General features: G+C 45.9%; 3 protein-coding genes across 3 annotated transcripts; all 3 read right to left on the bottom strand.

Moving 5' to 3' along the window:
• Positions 1-2,953: 2,953 nt before the first annotated feature.
• On the bottom strand, positions 2,954-3,913 carry LOC118091561 (olfactory receptor 5V1-like). Its single transcript, XM_060279776.2, has one exon. It carries the CDS (start codon positions 3,911-3,913, stop codon positions 2,954-2,956), a length of 960 nt encoding a protein of 319 aa, XP_060135759.2.
• Positions 3,914-10,697: 6,784 nt separating this feature from the next.
• Positions 10,698-11,657, bottom strand: LOC118091562 (olfactory receptor 5B12-like). Its single transcript, XM_035128648.2, has one exon. The coding sequence runs from the start codon at positions 11,655-11,657 to the stop codon at positions 10,698-10,700; it is 960 nt and encodes a 319-aa protein (XP_034984539.2).
• A 5,553-nt stretch (positions 11,658-17,210) lies between these two features.
• Positions 17,211-18,170, bottom strand: LOC118091563 (olfactory receptor 5B12-like). The gene has a single exon (XM_060279774.1). It carries the CDS (start codon positions 18,168-18,170, stop codon positions 17,211-17,213), a length of 960 nt encoding a protein of 319 aa, XP_060135757.1.
• Positions 18,171-21,690: the final 3,520 nt, after the last annotated feature.

Raw genomic sequence — 21,690 nt, 5'->3', positions numbered from 1 at the left:
ACCCATTGCAGGATTCAAAAAAAATAGACCAGGGGCAATTGTATTTCATCCAGAAGAGCTTTACTTAGATTACAGTATTAAGTTTGAACCCTGAGACCTCTCCAAATGATTTTATTTTTTCCAGCGCTTTGAGAATGGTCTCTTCTAATGTTATTATATCATCCACCAACACTTTTATTTTGTATGTTCTCTTTCCCAATGTTATTCCGTCGATTTCTGCATCTTTTGCAGAAATCTTTTTTTGGGGGGAATTATAGGGACAAAACTACCTAAACTGTATAGAAACCTATTCATGTATTCTACTACAGCAGCAGGAATGTTTCTCGCCCCAAAGTGGAAAGAAGCGGAAGTCCCAGCAAAGGAAGAATGGATACCAAAACTTAGGGAATATGCAGAAATGACGAAACTTACCGGTAGAATAAGATAAGAATCAAGATAACAAACTTTTATAAAAGTTTATTGAATATTTACAGATAAATTATGAACAAAATAAGAACATTGGCAGGATTATTGTATTAACCAGCAGTTTTATAAGAGTATATATTTAAAGTAGATGAATAAATGAGCAAATTAAGTTAATTGGGATATGCAGAAGATATTAGAAATAAATTGAAGGAACCGCAGAAAGAGGGGAAGGAAGTCAAGCTTTGAAATGTTAATATGATTGTAACATTTGTGAAATGTATAAACCTGAAAAGCATAAATAAAATTTAAAAAACAAACAAACACAAAAACAAACAAACAACAAACACATTTAAAACGGGGATGAAATCCAAACAAGTGGACACTCATGGTAAAGACCCACTTGTCCATCTGCCAGAACAAAAATGTCTTAGTTTTATCCCCTGGAAAGTGCAGATAGTGGGCTCCTATCTTGACAGCAATGCTGTTCTGCAGAACAGGGGCAGCCACACTACAAGCCCTTCTCCTCTGAGTTCCTGGTCTTAGGTCTCCCAAAGCTTGTTTCTGCTTCTTTTTTATCACCACTGCTGTGGCCCATGCTGTGAAAAGAAACAGGCCTATGAAAATAGGAGAACACGTAAGCATAGATTGGCTCCTACAGAGCCAATCGTTCATGAAGAACCATTCAATATGAATAAATACAGCAATCTACAGTTTAGACTAGAGTCTCTGGTTGGAATAATGAGTTTTGACGGGTCTCACCAGTTGCCTGCAGTTCTCTGAATATGGGAACTATAGGTACTTATGGTGGACATGCCCAAAGGTGCCATATTTGGGGGAACAAGTGCTTAGTGTCATAAGTGAAATTACCCATCAGCATGTCAGCAAGTCTTCAGAACTTGTGTTACTCAATCCTTATTTCAATGAGAAAGAGGACTTGTTGGATAAACCACTAACTGGATTTCTCTTTGTGGTTGCGGGTTTGGTTATAGGCAAATTCTGAAAGGACTTCCATATTCTTGCACAGAAGCTGGTAAAATGTGGTCTAGACAATGCTACCATTCAGTGGATTTGTAACTGGCTGACTGACCGAACCCAAAGGGTGCTCATCAATGGCTCCTCCTCATCCTGGAGAGTAGTGACTAGTGGGGTGACACAGGGTTCTGTCTTGGGCCCAGTCTTATTCAACATCTTTATCAATGACTTGGGTGATGGGCTTGAGGGCATCCTGAGCAAGTTTGCAGACGACACCAAATTGGGAACAGTGGCTAATACCCCAGAGGACAGGATCACACTTCAAAATGACCTTAACAGATTAGACAACTGGGCCAAAGCAAACAAGATGAATTTTAACAGGGAGAAATGTAAAGTACTACACTTGGGCAAAAAAAATATGAAAGGCACAAATACAGTATGGGAGACACCTGGCTTGAGAGCAGTACACGTGAAAAGTATCTAGGAGTCTTGGTAGACCACAAACTTGACATGAGTCAGCAGTGTGATGCAGCAGCTAAAAAGCCAATTCTGGGCTGCATCAATAGGAGTATAGCATCTAGATCAAGGGAAGTAATAGTACCACTGTATTCTGCTCTGGTCAGACCTCACCTGAAGTACTGTGTCCAGTTCTGGGCACCACAGTCCAAGAAGGATACTGACAAGCTGGAACGTGTCCAGAAGAGGGCAACCAAAATGGTCAAAGGCCTGGAAACGATGCCTTATGAGGAGCGGCTTAGGGAGCTAGGTAGTTTTAGCCTGGAGAAGAGAAGGTTAAGGGGTGATATGATAGCCATGTTCAAATATATAAAAGGATGTCATATAGAAGAGGGTGAAAGATTGTTTTCTGCTGCTCCAGAGAAGCGGACACGGAGCAATGGATTTAAACTACAAGAAAGAAGATTCCACCTAAACATTAGGAAGAACTTCCTGACAGTATGAGCTGTTCAGCAGTGGAATTTGCTGCCAAGGAGTGTGCTGGAATCTCCTTCTTTGGGGGTCTTTAATGCTTTGATGGTGTTTCCTGCTTAGCAGGGGGTTGGACTGGATGACCCTTGTGGTCTCTTCCAACTCTATGATTCTATGACTCTATGATTCTATGATTCTTTGACTTAAAAGGTGCAAACATGAACGCTTGGTACAAGACAGTGTGGCCCTGGTGGAGAACTTGACTCACAAAGTAAGACCGGCAGGAGGAACAATTCACAGAGACATCTTTGCGAGAGAATGGTGAAGGTTCATTTAATTTACAAATTCTCCAGAAAACCAAAGACTTGTTCCTGAGATTTATCCTAACTTGCAGATCACTTAATAGGTACATGCTTTGTTGATTAGTTGTGGTGTTTGTACAGAAACATACTGTCGGTTTTCATAACATTTTTTTTGGGGGGGGGGAGTCTCTATGGATATAATACAAACGTGTTTATAAATTTGACCGAAATGGAGTCTACAGGAAGTGGGTTTTTCCTGTGGTCTTGGAGGATTACCTTGAGCTCACTAAGAGCAATGGGGGGGGGTCAGAGGAGAGCAGAGCTGCACCCTTGCCAAAGTCCACCACTCACTTTCTCTGTGTAGAAGCATAGTCCTTCTTCTGCTGCCCCAGAACCTTCTTCAGGGCTTCCTTCACCTCCTTGTTGCGGAGACTGTAGATGAGGGGGTTCAGCATTGGGGTGATGATGCAGTAGATTGTGGAGACCAGGGTGTCAACCTCCAAGGAGTAGCCTGCGCTTGGGCGGTTGTAGTTCACCAATCCATTTCCGAAGTAGAGGACGACCACTATCATGTGGGAGGTGCAGGTGGAGAAGGCCTTGTGCCGCCCGGTGTTGGAGCGGTTCCGCAAGATGGCGGAGAGGATGAAGACATAGGAGAGGAGGATGAACAAGAAGGGACTCAGGCCCAGGAAGATGCTGGTCAAAAGGAGGGTGATCTCGTTGACGTAGGTGTTGCTGCAGGCAATCTTCAGGAGAGGCGGGACATCGCAGAAGATGTGGTCGATCTGGTTGGCCCCACAGAAGGACAAGTGGGTGGCCAGAGTGGTGTGGATGGCCGAGTCCAGGAAGCCCCAGATCCAAGAAGCGATGGCCAGCGAGATTCGCAGCTGGCTGCTCATCAGGCTGCTGTAATGCAGAGGCTGGCAAATGGCGGCATAGCGGTCGTAGGCCATGACAGCCAGCAGAGCGCACTCGGACCCCGCAAAGGTCATCAGGAAGAACATCTGGGCCATGCACTGGTTGTAGGATATGGTGTGCCTCTTATGCAGAAAGTTGGTCAGGATTTTGGGGACAGTGACGGATGAGTAGCAGACATCCATGCAGGATAAATGGCTGAGGAAGAAGTACATGGGGCTGTGAAGGCAGGGATCCAGCAGGATCAGGCCGACTATGGTGAGGTTCCCCAACAGGGTGACCAAGTAGATAGCCAAGAACACCAGGAAGAGGTAGGTCTGGCCATGCGTGATCCCGGAGAAGCCCAGAAGAACAAACTCCGTCTCTTGTGTCCAGTTGCTGCTGCAAGCCATGGGAAATGTAGAGATTATCTGTAGAGAAAGTAAGTAAGTGAGGTAAGTAAATTTTTATTTATACCCCGCCCTCCGTGGCCACGACCGGGCTCAGGGCAGCTAACATCAAATATCAAATACATTGAAAAACTATCAAACAATTGATTATAATACAGCTTAACAATTGGAAACAGGATAAAATTAAATGACTGCCCACGAATTACAACCATAGGGGTTGGGAACCTCAAGTATTCACCAGGGTCAGCTGTCCATGTTGGTCCCACATGAGCCGATCAAAGGGAGAAATAGGTAACTTACAGGGTCCCATAGAGGGGGGGGTCAAACTGGGCCCGGACCAAAGGCCAGGCGGAACAGCTCCATCTTGCAGGCCCTGTGGAAGGATGTCAAGTCCCACAGGACCCTGGTCTTGTGATAGACTAGAGCGTTCCACCAGGCTGGGGCGAAAGCCGAAAAAACCTTGATTAATTAAACTTCTTAGTCTCTTGTCATCCGAAGGTCTGTAAGTGACTTATGGCAAAGAAAAATTATACAATACATAATGCCGCGTGGAGAAGGGTGGGAGTCATATAATATATTGATATTTCACATAACATTCTATTGGAGGGGAGGGGGAAACTAGCCATATAAAGGAGAAAACAACGCTGACAACACGCAAATAATAAACTAAGTAACACTCTGACCCACTAAGAAGCAAATAAACCTCCATCTCCCCCATTTCCAATAATCATTCACATTGAACTAACAGTTTTTCTCCTTTGACCTCCCCACCCAATAGTCTTGTGTCAAGGCCAGGTGTCATATTCAGTGGTGGTGGGGATAGGGTCCTCCAAGGATGGTTTGGTGTCTCTCCTCTCCCTTCAGGGGGGAAGAGTAGCAACCCTGCTTGGGCAAATCATGGGTGCTGTTGGAGACATCCCCAACTGGCTGGTGGCCGTGACATTTCCTCTCCACTCCCAGAATTCTCATCTCTAGCCTTCAGGACCTGCCTTGGTCAGGAAAGGAAGCTGGAGAGGAACCTGGAATGAGAAGCACCACAAGCAAGATGATGTTTTCTCCTCTGCCTTGGAAGAGGCAACGCAATGAAACTTTTGTTCTGCTTTGAGGATGTGTGGAAGCCAATGGGATGTCGTGGTTGGACTGTTCTGACTAGGGCTGAAGACATGATCGTAGAATTGTGGAGTTGGAAAGGACCCCAAAGGTCGCCCCGAGGAACAGCTGAGGGAGCTGGGTGTCTGTGTCCTGGAGAACAGAGATGGGGGGTCTGAGAGCCTTCTCCAAACATCTAAACATGAAAGGTGAAGCGAGCTTGTTTTCTGCTGCTCCAAGGGGAGCATCCAAATTACAGTAACCGTACAACTTATAGGCATTTAACCTCTGCACATTAGGCTTCATGCACATGTCCAAAAATTATGTGGAAAGGAGGGGGGAGGTTCCCAGGGAACAAAATGACTTTGGCAATCCCACTAGCAATTGGACGCAGTGTGTTCTGCCTATATGCGATTTTGGCTTCCGGTGCAATTCCCAGACTGTAACCCCCACGTAGGGAGTTTGGAAGAATTATTTGGCAGTAGGAGCTGTCCTGTAGTGGAAGGGACTTTCTCAGAGGGTGATGGATTCTCCTTCCTTGGAGGTTTCAATAGCCCTGGTTAGCTCCACATTCCAGTGGGCCACCAGGGAATCGGGTGAAAGGCCATCAACATGGGATAAAGCATCCCCTACCACTCTCTGGAAACCATTTGGATCCATTAAGTGGCGGGGGCGGACCATCCGAATTGGTCCCACCTCCCTGCAGAGGGGAAGGGTCGCGGAGAAGTCCAGTTGCACCAGGTAGTGATGTGACCATGGCACTTCTTTAGTTTCGCTTTTTCTTAGTGTCAGATCACCAACATCCATAGAGGTAAACACCAGGTCCAAGGCATGTCCGCGGCTATGAGTCGGGCCAGACTTATTCAGGGACAGCCCCATGGAGGCCATGCTTTCCACGAAGTCCTGAGCGGCTCCTTGTAAGGTCGTGTCGGCATGGATGTTAAAATCCCCTGAGACAACCAAGCTAGATGTCTCCAGGAGCACATCCGACACGACCTGAAGCAGCTCGGGGAGGGAATCCTTGGTGCAGCGGGGAGGTCGGTACACCAAAAGGAATCCTGTACTGCCTCTATTGCCCAACTTCCAGAACATGCACTCAGAAAACCTGGTCTTCCCAATAGGACGCCTGGTACAAACTAATGACTTCCTAAAAATCACTGCAACCCCCCCCTCCCCGCCCAGATGGCCTGGGTTGCTGTGCGTAAGAGAAACCTGGTGGACAAGCAGCGGCAAGGACAGGCCCATCTGCTTCATCCAACCAGGTCTCTGTCACACATGCCAGGTCAAATCCTCCATCCACAATCAGGTCGTGGATGGCAGTGGTCTTGTGGATCATTGACCTGGCATTGCACAGGAGCACCTTCAGGTCATGTGGGTATCCCTTGCTGATTCCAGTATCCATCCGGTCAGGACCAGACCCGGAGGCAGGGTTGGATGGCCTTCTGTGACTGATTCTTTAGCTGAGATGGTTGCATTGCAAGAGGTTAGACTAGATGACTTTTGGAGTTCCCTTCCCTGATGCTGTGACACTTCTAGTTGGAAAAGACGGGAAATCAGGTGGAGGCAGCAAGATGATCTCTGGAGCTGGGCTGCCTGCTGAACTAGGGCTTCTTCGCCTCCACTTCTATTCTGCTTCTATATTTGCAGATAAAGCAAATGTTTCAGAGACCAGAGCACAGGTCTGGCTCAGTATAAGGGAGCTGCTTCATATAGTCTTATATGTTCCACAGCTACTATGTTATGGTATGGAGATGGTAACTCCATGGTAGTTTCTCTCTACTGTAACCTCCCATTCCAAGGAAAGGCAACCATAAGTGAACATTGCACTCCAAAATATCTCACTGCTCAGGAATTGGGATGTGAAGCACAGAATTATAAACTCGTTTGTGCATTGGAAAGTGTGGATTGGATAAGATTTGGGGGAGGGGCAGTGGGGAATAAAAGAGAAATCTCTTGCTGTGCCAGCCCCATATACATTGTCCTATAAATGAATTTACTATGTATTGCATTTATAACCCACCTTTTCCTGCAAAATTCAGAGAAATGCACATTTCAGCGGCTAGCTGAATTCTTGTTCTCATATCATTTCAGGAAGTGTGAATGGGGCAGATTCGCATTCAAATGCAGACCAGACTGAATTGCTTCCCTATCCTGAGTCCTCCCTGTGTCCTGTAAAGCTACTCACCTGGAGGCCCCACCACTGGGAGCTCAGTGAGGCTGGGCATTTGCTGCTGTCCACTGCAGGATGCTCAGCTCCAGGTCGTCCTTCCCTTCAACCTCGGGCTTCTCCTGTACCAGACTTTCCCTGCTCCAGCTTCATGGGGCCAGAGCACGCTGGCATCCGAGTGGCAAGAGAGGGCCTGGCATCGGGGCTCTTGAAGGCAGATCCCTGCTTCACAGGTGAGACACGGACGAGCCTGGTGGCTCCCTCTGCAGTCTGCATTGCAACCAAGTAGCAGAGTCTGGGCAGGGAGAGAGGAGTTATGTCCAGGAGGGACCCAAGGGATGCTCTCGTGGCAACTGCAACACGGAAGTTAACAAGGAGCATTGGGGAAAGAAAGCCACTCTCCCCAGGGGTGAGCTTTCTGCAAGCCAAGAGGAATGGAACAGTGGGAGTCCCAGGGGAAGCATTGCTCATTGGCTAGATGCTTATTTACACACTTGAGGTATTTCTACCCCACCTTTTAACGGAAAAAGGGAATATAAAATTTGGGGTATGTCATTGAAAATTTTACTCAATATTGATCCAGAGTAGAGTGCAATGTATAGTTAGCTGAGCAAAAACTTAAAAACATTGCAGGATTCCAAAAAAAAGGACCAGAGGCAATTGTATTTCATCCAGCAGAGCTTGACTTAGATTTATTACGTTTGAACCCTGAGACCTCTCCAAATGATTTTATTTTTTCCAGCGCTTTGGGAAAGGTCTCTAATGTACTTCTAATGTTAGTATTATATCATCCGCCAACACTTTTATTTTATTTTTTCCAAATAATATTTATTGATTTTCTAACATTCCGAATTACAAAAATTCACAAAAACAAAAACAAAAAACAGGAGTGAAAACATAAAAAAGAAAAACACATCAAATCTAGCATTTTAATTAACATTGTAGACTTCCTCGATTCCCCTCGCACTGGATCCATTTTTAACTCCAAATTAAGCATTTTTCATTTATTATCTTAAATCATTCTAACACATTTTTTCATTATCTCACAACTATTTCTATTCTTCAATGCATCGACTATGTTCTACCCGTAATTTGTTGTTGTTTAGTCGTTTAGTCGTGTCCGACTCTTCGTGACCCCATGGACCATAGCACGCCAGGCACTCCTGTCTTGCACTGCCTCCCGCAGTTTGGTCAAACTCATGTTCGTAGCTTCGAGAACACTGTCCAACCATCTTGTCCGCTGTTGTCCCCTTCTCCTAGTGCCCTCAATCTTTCCCAACATCAGGGTCTTTTCCAAGGATTCTTCTCTTCTCATGAGGTGGCCAAAGTATTGGAGCCTCAGCTTCACGATCTGTCCTTCCAGGGAGCACTCAGGGCTGATTTCCTTAAGAATGGATAGGTTTGATCTTCTAGCAGTCCATGGGACTCTCAAGAGTCTCCTCCAGCACCATAATTCAAAAGCATCAATTCTTCGGCGATCAGCCTTTTTATGGTCCAGCTCTCACTTCCATACATCACTACTGGGAAAACCATAGCTTTAACTATACGGACCTTTGTCGGCAAGGTGATGTCTCTGCTTTTTAAGATGCTGTCTAGGTTTGTCATTGCTTTTCTCCCAAGAAGCAGGCGTCTTTTAATTTCGTGACTGCTGTCACCATCTGCAGTGATCAAGGAGCCCAAGAAAGTAAAATTAATTTATCTTAATCCAAATCTAATTTCCCCCCCCCATCCATCTATCCTCTATTTCTCCCCTTAGCCTCAAATTTATACCCCAAAATTTTCCATACATTCAAATATTATTTCTTTTATCATAATAACATTTAAACGCTTAGATCTAATTCAGCCCCCCCCCCTGGACTCAGGGTCTCCCAGTTGAATCAGCCATAGGTCGTTCCAGTTTCAGGCCATCTTGATCAGTCAGAAAATAGCATCCATTATTACTCTTCACCCCACTACTGCTCTCTCACCACTTCCTGTCAACTTCCCGGGTTTGGGCACATTAACTGCGTCTCAATTCGCTCAATGGGGGAAATCGACTTCCCCTTTTAATTTCCTCCCGTGCCCAAATCTTTTCAATTAATTTTTTTAAAAATCCTTTTTCTTTACTCATGGTGTCCAATGTTTTCAAATCTTTTAAATCTGGAAAAATCCACCGCTCCACAGACTGCCGGCTCGGAGCTTCACATTGCGAGGGTAGCAGATTGACTCAACGCACCACGTCTCCACTCCGCTCACTCTCGGCTCCCTAATAGGGCTTACTAAGGGCTGAGGAGACAGGAAAAGGTGCAGCTGAGTCCCCACATCTCCAGAACACTTGATCTGGAGCTCTTTTGGGGCTCCGCAGCGCTCTCACGGATCCCCCCCTATCTCACAGCGCTAGAGAATCTCAGAGCTCGAGATTCTCCCACCAGTCTGCAATGGCGGTAGACCAGAAGTCTGTCCAACACTTTTATTTTGTATGCTCTCTTTCCCAATGTTATTCATTTGATTTCTGCATCTTTTGCAGAAAGCTTTTCTTTTGGGAATAATAGGGACAAAACTACCTAAACTGTATATAAACCTATTCATGTATACTATTACAGCAGCAAGAATGTTACTCGCCCAAAAGTGGAAGGAAGCAGAAGTCCCACCAAAGGAAGAATGGATACCAAAACTTAGGGAATATGCAGAAATGATGAAACTTACCAGAACAATAAGAAATCAAGATAGCAAACTTTTATAAAAGTTTATTGAATATTTAAAGATAAATTGGAAGCAGATAAGAACATTGGGAGGATTATTGTAACAACCAGCAGTTTTATAAGAGTATATATTTAAAGTAGATGAATAAACGAGCAAATTAAGTTAATTAGGATTCTCCGAATAATTCTCTGAATATGGGAACTATAGGCACTTGTGGTGGACATGCCTAAAGGTGGCATATTTGGGGGAACAAGTGCTTAATGACATAAGGGAAATTACCCATCAGCACATCAGCAAGTCTTCAGAACTTGTGTTACTCAATCTGTATTTAAATGAGACTCAGGACTTGTTGATAAACCACTAACTAGATTTCTGTTTGGGGTTGTGGGTATGGTTACAGTATAGCCAAATTCTGGAAGGACTTAAAAGGTGCAAACTTGAATGTTTGGTACAAGACAGTGGGGCCGTGGTGGAAAACTTAACTCACAAAGTAAGACCGGCAGGAGGAACAATTTACAGAGACATCGTTGCGGGACAATGTTGAAGCTTCAGAAAAACAAAGACCAGTTCCTGAGATTTATCCTAACTTACAGATCACTTAATAGGAACATGCTTTGCTGATTAGTTGTGGTGTTTGTACAGAAACATACTGTAAGTTTTCATAACATTTTTTTTTTGGGGGGGTGTCTACGTGGAAATAATACAAACATGTTTATAAATTTGACCGAAATGGAGTCCACGGAAAGTGGGCTTTTCCTGTGGTCTTGGAGGATTACCTTGAGCTCACTAAGGGCAATGGGGGGGGGGGTCAGAGGAGAGCAGAGCTGCCCCCTTGCCAAAGTCCACCTCTCACTTTTCCTGTGTAGAAGCATAGTCCTTCTTCTGCCCCCCAAGAACCTTCCTCAGGGCTTCCTTCACCTCTTTGTTGCGGAGGCTGTAGATGAGGGGGTTCAGCATGGGGGTGATGATGCAGTAGAGTGTGGAAACCAGGGTGTCAACCTCCAAGGAGTAGCCTGCGCTGGGGCGGTTGTAGTTCACGTTGGCCATTCCATAGTAGACGGTGACAACGATCATGTGAGCAGCGCATGTGGAGAAGGCCTTGCGCCTGCCCGTATTCGAGCGGATCTGCAAGATGGCGGAGAGGATGTAGATATACGAGAGGAGGATGAGAAAGAAAGGACTCAGGCCCATGAAGATGCTGGCCAAATGGATGGTGATCTCGTTGACGTAGGTGTCGCTGCAGGCAATCTTCAGGAGAGGCGGGACATCGCAGAAGATGTGGTCGATCTGGTTGGCCCCACAGAAGGACAAGTGGGTGGCCAGAGTGGTGTGGATGGACGAGTTCAGGAAGCCCCAGATCCAAGAAGCGATGGCCAGCGGGATTCGCACCTGGCTGCTCATCAGGCTGCTGTAATGCAGAGGCTGGCAAATGGCGGCATAGCGGTCGTAGGCCATGACAGCCAGCAGGGCGGATTCAGACCCCGCAAAGGTCATCAGGAAGAACATCTGGGCCATGCACTGGTTGTAGGAAATGGTGTGCCTCTTATGCAGAAAGCTGGTCAGGATTTTGGGGATGGTAACGGACGAGTAGCAAACGTCCATGCAAGACAAATGGCTGAGGAAGAAGTACATGGGGCTGTGAAGGCAGGGATCCAGCAGGATCAGGCCAACTATGGTAAGGTTCCCCAACAGAGTGACCAAGTAGATTACCAAGAACACCAGGAAGAGGTAGGTCTGGCCATGCGTGATCCCAGAGAAGCCCAGAAGAACAAACTCTGTCACTTGTGTCCAATTACTGCTGCCAGCCATGGGAAATGAGGAGGTTATCTGTAGAGAAAGAAGGACGGCGTTTGAGGGAAAGGCTGCCAGGCAGAAAAGGGAAACAGAGGAAGTTCCTGCGTTGCAGGGGATTGGACTAGAGGACCTTTGGGTCCCTTTACAATGCTACAGTTCTGTGATTCTATGATTGTAAGGGCTCTTCTACGCACTCAGACCATTGATCCATGAAATTCGGTCTTGTTGATTAAACTTCTTAGTCTCTTGTCACCCGAAGGTCCCCAAGTGAGAAGGCATTGAGGAGTTCTGCCCTTTCTCTGTCCCCTGTTCGCATTTCACCATCTTCTCCTCTAAGTGACCCCAAGGAAACAGTGGGGTCACTTAGAGGAGAAGATGGTGAAATGCAAACATGGGCAGATAAAGGGCAGAACTCCTCAATGCCTTCTTTGCCTCAGTCTTCTCCAAAAAAACACACCAATACCCGACCTGAAGAATATGGAGGAGATGATTCAGCAAGGGAAACACAGCCCAGAATAAGTAAGGAGGTAGTACAAGAATACTTGGCTAGTTTAGATGTATTCACCAAAAATTTGCTGATAAGGGTCCTGCTGATAAGGCATGACAGAGATAGCCAATAATGACACCGGGGGTTGAATCCAGAGAAAGAGTTTAATTCTTAATTAATTAAGAGACTCTTGATGGTTAAGCCTCATGACAAGAGCAAAGAAACACAAATTGCAAAGCTTCTTATACACTTATTGGGCTTATACACTTGTTTCCCCTTCCTCTGTAAATGTGCGCACGCAAGGGGGTCACAAGTACATATAAGGATCTTCCTGTGTCCGGTCCTGTGCATAAACACATGCTGACTCATGCTACCCCAGTAGCATCTTCCAGCAGCCTTGAGTGGGGGCTTGCCTGTTCTGTGCGTCAGGCTGATAGCGTCAGACAAGACAGTCAGCCGGCCTTGATAGCTTAGCAGGGCATTCTGTCTGGCTTACCCTTTGGCACACAGAGAGGCAAAGAGAGCAATGGGTGTGTGTGGCAGCAATTGGGGGGGGGGGCGGGCGGCTAAGCCATGCACTCAGAATTATACAATGCAGACTATATGATCAGACTTAGCTCAATAACACAATTGGCAAATTTCTCCCTTCATTCCAGCTCTATGATTCTATGATTCTATGGCAAAGAAAAATTATACAATACATAATGCCATGGGGGGAATAATATAATATATTAATATTTCACATAACAGTCTATTGGAGGGGAGGGGGAAACCAGCCATATACACAGGAGAAAACAACGCTGACAACATGCAAATAATAAACTAAGTAACACTCTGACCCACTAAGAAGCAAATAAACCTCCATCTCCTCCAATTCCAATAATCATTCACATCAAACTAATGGTTTTTCACCTTGATCTGCCCCACCCAATAGTCTTGTGTCAAGGCCAGCTGTTACAAATCAGTGGGGGGTTAGGGTCCTCCAGGGATGGTCGGGTGTCTCTCCTCTCCCTTCAGGGGGGAAGAGTGGCAACCCTGCTTGGGTGAATCATGGGTGCTGTTGGACACATCCCCAACTGGCCGGTGTCCGTGACATTTCCTCTCCACTCCCAAAATTCTCATCTCTAGTCTTCAGGACCTGCCTTGGTCAGGAAAGGAAGCCGGAGAGGAACCTGGAATGAGAAGCAAGACAAGCAAGATGATGTTTTCTCCTCTGCTTTGGAAGATGCAACGTAATCAACCTTTTGTTCTGCTTTGAGGATGGGATGTTGTGTTTAGACTAGGGCTGAAGAAATGATCATAGAATTGTGGAGTTGGAAAGGACCCCAAAGGTCACCCCGAGGAACAGCTGAGGGAGCAGGGTGTCTGTGTCCTGGAGAACAGAGAGGGGTTCTGAGAGCCTTCTCCAAACATCTAAACATGAAGGGTGGAGCAAGCTTGTTTTCTGCTGCTCCAAAGTGAGGATCCAAATTACAGTAAGCCCGCAACTTATGGGCATTTAACTTGTGTGCCTGTTGTCTTTGTCCATGGAGTTTTCTTGGCAGGGATACTGGAGGTATACTTGAGAGTCCCATGGACTGCAAGAAGATCAAACCTATCCATTCTGAAGGATATCAGCCCTGAGTGCTCACTGGAAGGACAGATCCTGAAGCTGAGGCTCCAAGACTTTGGCCACCTCATGAGAAGAGAAGAATCCTTGGAAAAGACCCTGATGTTGGGAAAGATTGAGGGCACTAGGAGACGGGGACGACAGAGGACGAGATGGTTGGACAGTGTTCTCAAAGCTATGAACATGAGTTTGACCAAACTGCGGGAGGCAGTGGAAGACAGGAGTGCCTGGCGTGCTCTAGTCCATGGGGTCACGAAGAGTTGGACACGACTAAACGACTAAACAACAAAAACAAACTTGTGTGCATTAGGCTTCATGCACATGTCCAAAAATTATGTGGAAAGGAGGGGGGAGGTTCCCAGGGAACAAAATGACTTTGGCAATCCCACTAGCAATTGGACGCAGTGTGTTTTGCCTATATGCGATTTTGGCTTCCGGTGCAATTCCCAGACTGTCACCCCCCCATAGGCTCTGGGCTTACTGTACAAGAAAGGAGATTCCAATTATTTGACAGCTGTTCAGTAGTGGAAGGGACTCTCTCAGAGGGTGGTGGATGCTGCTTTCTTGGAGGTTTTTAAGCAGAGGTTGCATGGCCCTCTGTAAGGGATTCTTTAGCTGAGATCTTTGCATTGCAAGAGGTTGGACTAGATGACTTTTGGAGGTCCCTTCCCTGATGCTGTGACACTTCTAGTTGGAAAAGACGGGAAATCAGGTGGAAGCAGCAAGATGATCTCTGGAGATGAGCTGCCTGCTGAACTAGGGCTTGTTCACCTCCACTTCTATTCTGCTTCTATATTTGCAGATAAAGCAAATGTTTCAGAGACCAGAGCACAGGTCTGGCTCAGTATAAGGGAGCTGCTTCATATAGTCTTCTATGTTCCACAGCTACTATGTTATGGTATGGAGACGGTAACTCCATGGTAGTTTCTCTCTTCTGTAACCTCCCATTCCAAGGAAAGTAAACCGTTAGTGACCATTGGGGTCCATGGGGTCACGAAGAGTCGGACTCGACTAAACGACTAAACAACAACAGTGAACATTGCACTCCAAAATATCTCACTGGAATGTGAAGCACAGAATTTGTGCATTGGAAAGTGTGGGTTGGATAAGATTTGGGGAAGGGGATGGGGGGGAATCTCTTGCAGTGCCAGCCCCATATATATTGTCCCATAAATGATTTTACTATTTATTGCATTTATAACCCACCTTTTTCTGCAAAATTCAGAGAAGTGCAAATTTCAGCGGCTAGCAGAGTTTTGTTCTCGTATCATTTCAGGAAGTGTGAATGGGGCAGATTCGCATTCAAATGCAGACCAGACTGAATTGCTTCCCTATCTTGAGTCCTCCCTGTGTCCTGTAAAGCTACTCACCTGTAGGCCCCACCACTGGGAGCTCAGTGAGGCTGGGCATTTGCTGCTGTCCACTGCAGGATGCTCAGCTCCAGGTCGTCCTTCCCCTTCAACCTCGGATTTCTCCTGTACCAGCCTTTCCCTGCTCCAGCTTCACGGGGCCAGAGCACCCTGGCATCCAAGTGGCAAGAGAGGGCCTGGCATCGGGGCTCTTGAAGGCAGATCCTTGCTTCACAGGTGAGACACGGACGAGCCTGGTGGCTCCCTCTGCATTGCATCCAACCAGCAGAGTCTGGGCAGGGAGAGAGGAGTTATACCCAGGAGGGACCCAAGGGATGCTCTCGTGGCAACTGCAACATGCAAGTTAACAAGGAGGGTTGGGGAAGGAAATCCACTCTCCCCGGTTGGGGGGGGGGCGAGTTTCTGGAAGCCAAGAGGAATGAGAGTCCCAGGGGAGGCATTGCTCAATGGCTAGATGTTTATTTACACACTTGTGGTATTTCTACCCCACCTTTTAATGCAAACATGGAACCCAAGAATAATCCAAAGTAGAGTCCAATGTATAGTTAGCCGATCAAAAACTTAAACCCATTGCAGGATTCCCCAAAAAATAGACCAGAGGCAATTGTGTTTCATCCAGAAGAGCTTTACTTAGATTTATTAAGTTTGAACCCTGAGACCTCTCCAAATGATTTTATTTTTTCCAGTGCTTTGGAATATTCTCTAATCGATAACAAAGTTTTATAAAAGTTTACTGAATATTTACAGATAAATTGTAAACAGATAAGAACATTGGCAGGATTTTTGTAATAACCAGCAATTTTATAAGAGTATATATTTAAAGTAGATGAATAAACTAGCAAATTAAGTTAATTAGGATATGCAGAAGGTATTAGAAATAAATTGAAGGAACCACAGAAAGAGGGGGAAGGAAGTCAAGCTTTGAAATGTTAAAATGATTGTAACATTTGTGAAATGTATAAACCTGAAAAGCATAAATAAAATTTAAAAAACAAACAAACATGAAAACCACAAACAAATTTAAAACGGGGCTCAAATCCAAACAGGTGGACACTCATGGTAAAGACCCATTTATCCATCTGCCAGAACAAAAATGTCTTAGTTTTATCCCCTGGAAAGTGCAGATAATGGGCTCCTATCTTGACAGCAATGCTGTTCCACAGAACAGGGGCAGCCACACTACAAGCCCTTCTCCTCTGAGTTCCTGGTCTTAGGTCTCCCAAAGATTGTTTCTGCTTCTTTGACATCACTACTGTGGCCCATGCTGTGAAAAGAAACAGGCCTATGAAAATAGGAGAACACGTAAGGAGATTGGCATATATTGGCTCCTACAGAGCCAATCGTTCATGAAGAACCATTCAATATGAATAAATAGAGCAATCTACAGTTTAGAGTCTCTGGTTGGAATAATGAGTTTTGACGGATCTCACCAGTTGCCTGCAGTTCTCTGAATATGGGAACTATAGGCACTTGTGGTGGACATGCCCAAAGGTGGCATATCTGGGGGAACAAGTGCTTAATGACATAAGGGAAATTACCCATCAGCTTGTCAGCAAGTCTTCAGAACTTGTGTTACTCAATCTGTATTTAAATGAGACTCAGGACTTGTTGATAAACCACTAACTGGATTTCTCTTTGTGGTTGCGGGTTTGGTTATAGCCAAATTCTGGAAGGACTTAAAAGGCGCAAACTTGAATGCTTGGAGTGTGGCCCTGGTGGAAAACCTGACTCACAAAGTAAGACTGGCAGGAGGAACAGTTTACAAAGACATCTTTGCGGGAGAATGGTGAAGCTTCATTTCATTTACAAATTCTCCAGAAAACCAAAGACCACTTCCTGAGATTTATCCTAACTTGCAGATCACTTAATAGGAACATGCTTTGCTGATTAGTTGTGGTGTTTGTACAGAAACATAGGTTCTCATGACATTTTTTGGGGGGGGGTCTCCATGGAAAATATAAAAATGTGTTTATAAATTTGACTGAAATGGAGTCTACAGGAAGTGGGTTTCTCTGTGGTCTTGGAGGATTACCTTGAGCTCACTAAGGGTAATGGGGGGGGTCAGAGGAGAGCAGAAATGCCCCCTTGCCAAAGTCCACCTCTCACTTTTCCTGTGTAGAAGCATAGTCCTTCTTCTGCCCCCCAAGAACTTTCCTCAGGGCTTCCTTCACCTCCTTGTTGCGGAGGCTGTAGATGAGGGGGTTCAGCATGGGGGTGATGATGCAGTAGAGTGTGGAAACCAGGGTGTCAACCTCCAAGGAGTAGCCTGTGCTGGGGCGGTTGTAGTTCACCATTCCATTTCCAAAGTAGAGGGCGACCACTATCATGTGGGAGGTGCAGGTGGAGAAGGCCTTGTGCCTGGCAGTATTCGAGTGGATCTGCAAGATGGCCAAAACAATGTAGACATATGAGAGAAGGATGAGCAAGAAGGGACTCAGGCCCATGAAGATGCTGGCCAAAAGGATGGTGATCTCATTGACGTAGGTGTCGCTGCAGGCAATCTTCAGGAGAGGCGGGACATCGCAGAAGATGTGGTCGATCTGGTTAGCCCCACAGAAGGACAAGTGGGTGGCCAGAGTGGTGTGGATGGACGAGTTCAGGAAGCCCCAGATCCAAGAAGCGATGGCCAGCGGGATTCGCACCTGGCTGCTCATCAGGCTGCTGTAATGCAGAGGCTGGCAAATGGCGGCATAGCGGTCGTAGGCCATGACGGCCAGCAGGGCGGATTCAGACCCTGCAAAGGTAATCAGGAAGAACATCTGGGCCATGCACTGGTTGTAGGAAATGGTGTGCCTCTTATGCAGAAAGCTGGTCAGGATTTTGGGGATGGTGACGGACGAGTAGCAAACGTCCATGCAAGACAAATGGCTGAGGAAGAAGTACATGGGGCTGTGAAGGCAGGGATCCAGCAGGATCAGGCCGACTATGGTGAGGTTCCCCAACAGGGTGACCAAGTAGATTACCAAGAACACCAGGAAGAGGTAGGTCTGGCCATGCGTGATCCCAGAGAAGCCCAGAAGAACAAACTCTGTCACTTGTGTCCAATTACTGCTGCCAGCCATGGGAAATGAGGAGGTTATCTGTAGAGAAAGAAGGACGGTGTTTGAGGGAAAGGCTGCCAGGCAGAAAAGGGAAACAGAGGAAGTTCCTGCGTTGCAGGGGATTGGACTAGAGGACCTCTGGGTCCCTTTACAATGCTACAGTTCTGTGATTCTATGATTGTAATTGGTCTTCTACCCACTCAGACCATTGATCCATGAAATTCGGTGTTGTTGATTAAACTTCTTAGTCTCTTGTCACCCGAAGGTCCCCAAGTGAGAAGGCATTGAGGAGTTCTGCCCTTTCTCTGTCCCCTGTTCGCATTTCACCATCTTCTCCTCTAAGTGACCCCAAGGAAACAGTGGGGTCACTTAGAGGAGAAGATGGTGAAATGCAAACAGGGGACAGAGAAAGGGCAGAAATCCTCAATGCCTTCTTTGCCTCAGTCTTCTCCAAAAAAGAAAACAATGCCCGACCTGAAGAATATGGAGCAGATGATTCAGCAGGGGAAACACAGCCCAGAACAAGTAAGGAGGTAGTACAAGAATACTTGGCTAGTTTAGATGTATTCAAGTCTCCAGGGCCAGATGAACTATATCCAAGAGTATTAAAAGAACTGGCAGAGGTGATATCAGAACCACTGGCAATAATCTTTGAAAATTCCTGGAGAACAGGCGAAGTTCCAGCTCACTGGAGGAGGGCAAATGTTGTCCCTATTTTCAAAATGGGGAAAAGAGAGGACCCAAACAATTACCGCCCAGTCAGGCTGACCAGATCAATACAAGGAAAGATTCTAGAGCGGATCATTAAGCAAACGGTCTGTGAGCACCTAGAAAGAAACGCTGTGATCACTAAAAGTCAGCATGGGTTTCTGAAAAAGAAGTCATGTCAGACTAATCTGATCTCATTTTTTGACAGAATTACAAGCCTGGTAGATGAAGGGAACGCTGTGGATGTAGCCTATCTTGATTTCAGCAAGGCCTTTGACAAGGTGCCCCATGATATTCTTGTAAAGAAGCTGGTAAAATGCAGGCTAGACTATGCTACCATTCAGTGGATTTGTAACTGGCTGACTGACCGAACCCAAAGGGTGCTCCTCATCCTGGAGAGTAGTGACTAGTGGGGTGCCACAGGGTTCTGTCTTGGGTCCAGTCTTATTCAACATCTTTATCAATGACTTGGATGATGGGCTTGAGGGCATCCTGAGCAAGTTTGCAGACGACACCAAATTGGGAGGGTTGGCTAATACCCCAGAGGACAGGATCACACTTCAAAATGACCTTAACAGATTAGACAATTGGGCCAATCAAACAAGATGAATTTTAACAAGGAGAAATGTAAGGTACTACACTTGGGCAAAAAAATGAAAGCGCAAATACAGGATGGGAGACACCTGGCTTGAGAGCAGTACATGTGAAAAGGATCTAGGAGTCTTGGTAGACCACAAACTTGACATGAGTCAGCAGTGTGATGCAGCAGCTAAAAAAGCCAATGCAATTCTGGGCTGCATCAATAGGAGTATAGCATCTAGATCAAGGGAAGTAATAGTACCACTGTATTCTGCTCTGGTCAGACCTCACCTGGAGTACTGTGTCCAGTTCTGGGCACCACAGTTCAAGAAGGATACTGACAAGCTGGAACGTGTCCAGAAGAGGGCAACCAAAATGGTCAAAGGCCTGGAAACAATGCCTTATAGAATCATAGAATCATAGAATCATAGAATCATAGAGTTGGAAGAGACCACAAGGGCCATCCAGTCCAACCCCCTGCCAAGCAGGAAACACCATCAAAGCATTCCTGACAGATGGCTGTCAAGCCTCTGCTTAAAGACCTCCAAAGAAGGAGACTCCACCACACTCCTTGGCAGCAAATTCCACTGCCGAACAGCTCTTACTGTCAGGAAGTTCTTCCTAATGTTTAGGTGGAATTTTCTTTCTTGTAGTTTGAATCCGTTGCTCCGTGTCCGCTTCTCTGGAGCAGCAGAAAACAACCTTTCTCCCTCCTTTATATGACATCCTTTTATATATTTGAACATGGTTATCATGTCACCCCTTAACCTTCTCTTCTCCAGGCTAAACATACCCAGCTCCCTAAGCCATTCCTCATAAGGCATCGTTTCCAGGCCTTTGACCATTTTGGTTGCCCTCTTCTGGACACGTTCCAGCTTATCAGTATCCTTCTTGAACTGTGGTGCCCAGAACTGGACACAATACTCCAGGTGAGGTCTGACCAGAGCAGAATACAGTGGTACTATTACTTCCCTTGATCTAGATGCTATACTCCTATTGATGCAGCCCAGAATTGCATTGGCTTTTTTAGCTGCTGCATCACACTGCTGACTCATGTCAAGTTTGTGGTCAACCAAAACTCCTAGATCCTTTTCACATGTACTGCTCTCAAGCCAGGTGTCTCCCATCCTGTATTTGTGCCTTTCATTTTTTTTGCCCAAGTGTAGTACTTTACATTTCTCCTTGTTAAAATTCATCTTGTTTGCTTTGGCCCAGTTGTCTAATCTGTTAAGGTCATTCTGAAGTGTGATCCTGTCCTCTGGGGTGTTAGCCACCCCTCCCAACTTGGTGTCATCTGCAAACTTGCTCAGGATTCCCTCAAGCCCATCATCCAAGTCATTGATAAAGATGTTGAACAAGACTGGGCCCAAGACAGAACCCTGTGGCACCCCACTAGTCACTACTCTCCAGGATGAGGAGGAGCCATTGATGAGCACCCTTTGGGTTCGGTCAGTAATCCAGCTACAAATCCACTGAATGGTAGCATTGTCTAGCCCACATTTTACCAGCTTCTTTACAAGAATATCATGGGGCACCTTGTCAAAGGCCTTGCTGAAATCAAGATAGGCTACATCCACAGCGTTCCCTTCATCTACCAGGCTTGTAATTCTGTCAAAAAATGAGATCAGATTAGTCTGACATGACTTATTTTTCAGGAACCCATGCTGACTTTTAGTGATCACAGAGTTTCTTTCTAGGTGCTCACAGACTGTTTGCTTAATGATCTGCTCTAGAATCTTTCCTGGTATTGATGTCAGGCTGACTGGGCGGTAATTGTTTGGGTCCTCTCTTTTCCCCTTTTTGAAAATAGGGACAACATTTGCCCTCCTCCAGTCTGCTGGAACTTCGCCTGTTCTCCAGGAATTTTCAAAGATTATTGCCAGTGGTTCTGAAATCACCTCTGCCAGTTCTTTTAATACTCTTGGATGTAGTTCATCTGGCCCTGGAGACTTGAATACATCTAAACTAGCCAAGTATTCTTGTACTACCTCCTTACTTATTCTGGGCTGTGTTTCCCCTGCTGAATCATCTGCTCCATATTCTTCAGGTCGGGCGTTTTTTTCTTTCTTGGAGAAGACTGAGGCAAAGAAGGCATTGAGGAGTTCTGCCCTTTCTCTGTCCCCTGTTTGCATTTCACCATCTTCTCCTCTGAGTGACCCCACTGTTTCCTTGTTTTTCCTTTTGCTACGGACATACCCATAAAAGCCCTTTTTGTTGCTTTTAACCTCTCTGGCGAGCCTGAGTTCATTCTGTG

The sequence above is a fragment of the Zootoca vivipara genome, chromosome 9 (assembly GCF_965207765.1).
Source record: "Zootoca vivipara chromosome 9, rZooViv2.hap1.1, whole genome shotgun sequence".
In the NCBI taxonomy this organism is placed as follows: Eukaryota; Metazoa; Chordata; class Lepidosauria; order Squamata; family Lacertidae; genus Zootoca; species Zootoca vivipara.
This window is presented reverse-complemented; position numbering and strand designations above follow the sequence as displayed.